Raw genomic sequence first — 4,375 nt, forward strand, 5'->3', positions numbered from 1 at the left:
AGGTCAGGAGATCGAGACCATCCTAGCCAACATGGTGAAACCTTGTCTCTACTAAAAATACAAAAATTAGCTAGGCGTGGTGGCACATGCCTGTAATCCCAGCTACTCGGGAGGTTGAGGCAGGAGAATTGCTTAAACCCGGAAGGCGGGGATTGCAGTGAGCTGAGATTGTACCACTGCACTCCAACCTGGCGACAGAGCTAGACTCCAACTCAAAAAATAAAATAAAATGGCTGGGCGCGGTGGCTTACTCCTGTAATCCCAGCACTTTGGGAGACCGAGGCGGGTGGATCGCAAGGTCAGGAGATCGAGACCATCCTCGCTAACATGGTGAAATCCCATCTCTACTAAAAATACAAAAACAAAAAATTAGCTGGGCGTGGTGGCAGGAGCCTGTAGTCCCATCTTCTTGGGAGACTGAGGCCAGACAATGGCATGAACCCAGGAGGCGGGGCTTGCAGTGAGCTGAGATTGCAGTGAGCTGAGATTGTGCCACTGCACTACAGCCTGGGCGACAGTGCAAGACTCTGTCTCAAAATAAATAAATTAATTAATTAATTAATAATAAAATAAAATAAAAAATGTAAATAAAATTTAAAGTTTTGATCACAGTGGCCACATTTCAGATACTCAGTTGCCATATTTGGCTGATGGTTGCCATACTGGGACAGCTCAGATATGAACATTACCATTTCTTGAGGCATTTCTATTAGTGCTGGTCTAGAAGGTAAAGGATTAGAGGATTTTTGAATAAAGTTATAAGGTATTATAGGAGTGGTGAGATGATTATGCCATAAGTATGTAGCTGAAGATAAAAGAGTCTGTCCTAAGCAAAAAAAAAAAAAAAAAAAAATTAACAGAAACGGTTCTGAGTAGATCTGAGTCTGTGTTGCTAAGGAAGGGAAGAGGTAGGAGAATAGAATTAAGGTGAGGAGAGGAAGTTTATGCCCCAGTCCCTCCCTGCACTGCTAGGTTTTGATTATAAAATTGGTGAGAAGTATGAACCTAAGAAACTGTATTTGAAGATTCAGGTTTTGAATGGAAATTATACGTTATGTCTTTGTATTAGAGTTTCATCTGGAAACTCTGTAATGTCGTTGACATAGTTGTACTTCTCAGAGTCTAATAATCAAATTGCTAACTGTTAGTGGGTCCTTTAGCCAAGATAGTTCTGCTGATAATTCCTGGAGAACCAAAGTTGTTGCCGCATTAGTGTGGTTAGTAAGTGATTAGTAAGAATCACTGAGTGATTCTTATTTACATTATACTCACTGTGTGAGTAGTACGAAGTTAACTGTACTTGCCAGCTGGAACAACGTAAGTAATATAAATAATTTTAGTGCTGTTGATTCTAATGGACAAATTAATATATTTCCATTTTGTGATAGGTGCCAAGGAGTATATCAGGATACTAGTGCGTTTTTCATCATGAGAGAGAGTAAATATTTAGGATTATATTTGCCACTGTTTTGCTGTGCAGAGATTATCTTCATGTATTTCTAGGACTATTTTTATAATTTTTTGAAAAGAAAAAGGCCGAGCATGGTGGCTCACGCCTGTAATCCCTGCACTTTGGAAGGCTGAGGTGGTTGGATCACCTGAGGTCAAGAGTTTGAGACCAGTTTGGCCAATGTGGTGAAACCCCATCTCTACTAAAAATACAAAAATTAGCTGGGCGTGTTGGTGCAGGCCTGTAATCCCAGCTGCTCAGGAAGCTAAGGTGAGAGGATCACTTGAGCCTGGGAGGCGGAGGTTGCAGTGAACCAAGATTGTGCCTCTGCACTCCAGCCTGGGTGACAAACTGTCTCAAAATAAATAAGAAAGGAAACAAAAAATCTAAGAGTCACAACTTAAGCTTCATGTTGCGAAAACAGAACTTAGATTCAGAACATATCTTACTTTTCCCAATTATTCTTTGTCTTAGGCTTACCAAAAAATGAATACCTGTACGAACCCTTGCCTGTAGGTTCTAGTAATATAGTAGACAAGGGCTAATTTTCTCTTTTCACTTCTACAAATATTGGACATGTTCTGAATGGTATGAATTTGAAATTACTAGTTTGCATAGACATCAGGACCTTTTTGCATTTGGATAATGGGATAGTGTATATCACTCTAGGTGTATTGATTTGAGTATTGATAAAAATTATATGAACCCTTCATTTGCTTATTACAACTGATAATGTGGCTTTTTTTCTGCCCTTTTTTGTTGTTTTGTTTTTAAGATCTGGTATAAAGGAAGAAAAATCAAGGGGCTACTCCAATGAAGTAAGTTCAAAAAGCAGAATACCACAGGAGAAATGCATTCTTCAAACTGATGTGAAAGTAGAGAAAAACCCAGATGTGGACAGTGACTTTGATGCTAAGAGCAGTGAGGATGATGAAGTAGAAGAAACTAGAGTGAACTGCAGAAGGGAAAAGGTCGTAGAGACTCCTGAGAATGACTCCAAGCACCACAGGAATCAAAACCACTCTCGGTCACCTAGTGAAGAAAGAGGGCACAGTGCCAGACACCACACGAAAGGATCACGAACATTGAGAGGACATGAGAAAAGGGAAGATCAGCACCAACAGAAGCAATCCAGAGACCAGGAGAACCATTACACTGACCGTGATTACTGGAAAGAAAGGGATTCTCATAGGCACAGAGAGGCCAGTCATAGAGATTCCCATTGGAAGAGGCATGAACAGGAAGATAAACCAAGGTCAAGGGACCAAAGAGAAAGAAGTGACAGAGTGTGGAAAAGGGAGAAAGACAGGGAGAAATATTCCCAAAGAGAACAAGAAAGAGATAGACAACAAAATGATCAGAACCGACACAGTGAGAAACGAGAGAAGGAAGAGAAAAGCAAAGCAAAGGAAGAGCATGTGAAAGTAAGGAAGGAAAGATATGAAAATAATGATAAATACAGAGATAGAGAAAAACGAGAAGTAAGTGTTCAATCTTCAGAAAGAAATCGAGATAGAAAGGAAAGCAGCCCAAATTCTAGGGCAAAGGATACATTTCTTGACCAAGAAATATCCAACAAAATGAGAAACATGGCAAAGGACAAAGAAAGAAACCAGGAGAAAGCCTCTAATTCTGAATCATCACTGGGAACAAAACACAGACTCACAGAGGAAAGGCAAGAGAAGGGTAAAGAACCAGACAGACCACCTGAGGCAGTGAGCAAGTTTGCAAAGCGGAACAATGAAGAAACTGTAATGTCAGCTAGAGACAGGTACTTGGCCAGGCAGATGGCGCGGGTTAATACAAAGACCTATATTGAGAAAGAAGATGATTGATGGCTACCCTAAGAGAAAGATAGTTTGGAGGGCATTTTAAATTTTATTTTCAAAATTTTAGGTTAAAATCAAAAGTCAGTCTTAAATTTTGGATGTGGATGTTTGGCTGAATTTATATATAGTATGTACTCATCATTACCACATTCTTTGTTGTATTCAAGAACTGTGAGAGTGTGCTAATTTCCTGTAGGTACATAATGAGGAAAATTGGCTCCACCACAACCATTAAAAAATAATTTTGGCCAGATGTGGTAGCTCGTGCCTGTAATACCAGCATTTTGGGAGGCCAAGGCAGAAGGATCACTTGAGGCCAGGCATTCAAGACCAGCCTAGGCAGGATAATGAGACCTTGCCTCTATTTAAAAAAAAAAAAAGCCTGGCATGGTAGTGCATGCCTGTAGTCCCAGCTGTTCAAGAGGCTGAGGCAGGAAGATCACTTGAGCCTAGGAATTTGATGTTACAGTGAGCTGTGATCATACCACTGCACTCCAACCTGGGTGACAGAATGGGACCCTGTCTCTAAAAAAAAATTTTTTTAATAAATAATTTAACTCTTCTAATAATGTTTTGTTGCAGGAGCTGTTTGTTTTATAAATATTGTATTTAAGATAAAATATGGATTTGAAAAATAGAAAATATACTTTATGTTCTGAAATTTGTATTAAAGTGTAAAATGTGAATCATACATCTTGTCTAAATAGCTTACAGCATAGTTGGCTTAAATGAAAATAAAATGATATGCTTATACATTTTATGCGTTTATTTTAAAATAATTTTACTCATGTCACAGTTCATCTTTTTGCTTTTAGTAGAAATTAATTTGTAATTCTGAAACCTTGACAAGTTAGTAAATTGGTTATGTACGTACATCACTTTTGGTTAAAGGTGAAGCTGTGGAGACATTAGCCTAAATGAAATTAGCTAAAGATCCAGGTGGCCTATTTCTAAACATATCTTGTTTTACATACTCTGAAAAAGATCGTGCAGTTTATTACAAGTTCCACTTGTGTATAAAAATAAAACTAGTATCTTTCTCCTGAGTCTTTGAAACTCGGGAGAAATAATTATACACTGTAAATATTTTGTTTAT

At 38.6% G+C, this 4,375-nt stretch overlaps 1 protein-coding gene across 4 annotated transcripts in view; it reads left to right on the forward strand.

The window, feature by feature from the left end:
* NSRP1 (nuclear speckle splicing regulatory protein 1) overlaps positions 1–3,306 on the forward strand; it is a 65,992-nt gene extending 62,686 nt beyond the window's left edge. For all 4 annotated transcript variants that reach the window (XM_011990376.1, XM_011990379.1, XM_011990378.1 and 1 more), the window contains one exon: positions 2,226–3,306. In XM_011990376.1, the coding sequence (XP_011845766.1) occupies positions 2,226–3,285 (1,060 nt within the window). In that variant the 3' untranslated portion in view covers positions 3,286–3,306. The remainder of the gene's footprint in view (positions 1–2,225) is intronic.
* Positions 3,307–4,375: the final 1,069 nt, after the last annotated feature.

The sequence above is a fragment of the Mandrillus leucophaeus genome, unplaced genomic scaffold (assembly GCF_000951045.1).
Source record: "Mandrillus leucophaeus isolate KB7577 unplaced genomic scaffold, Mleu.le_1.0 Scaffold379, whole genome shotgun sequence".
Taxonomy (NCBI): Eukaryota; Metazoa; Chordata; class Mammalia; order Primates; family Cercopithecidae; genus Mandrillus; species Mandrillus leucophaeus.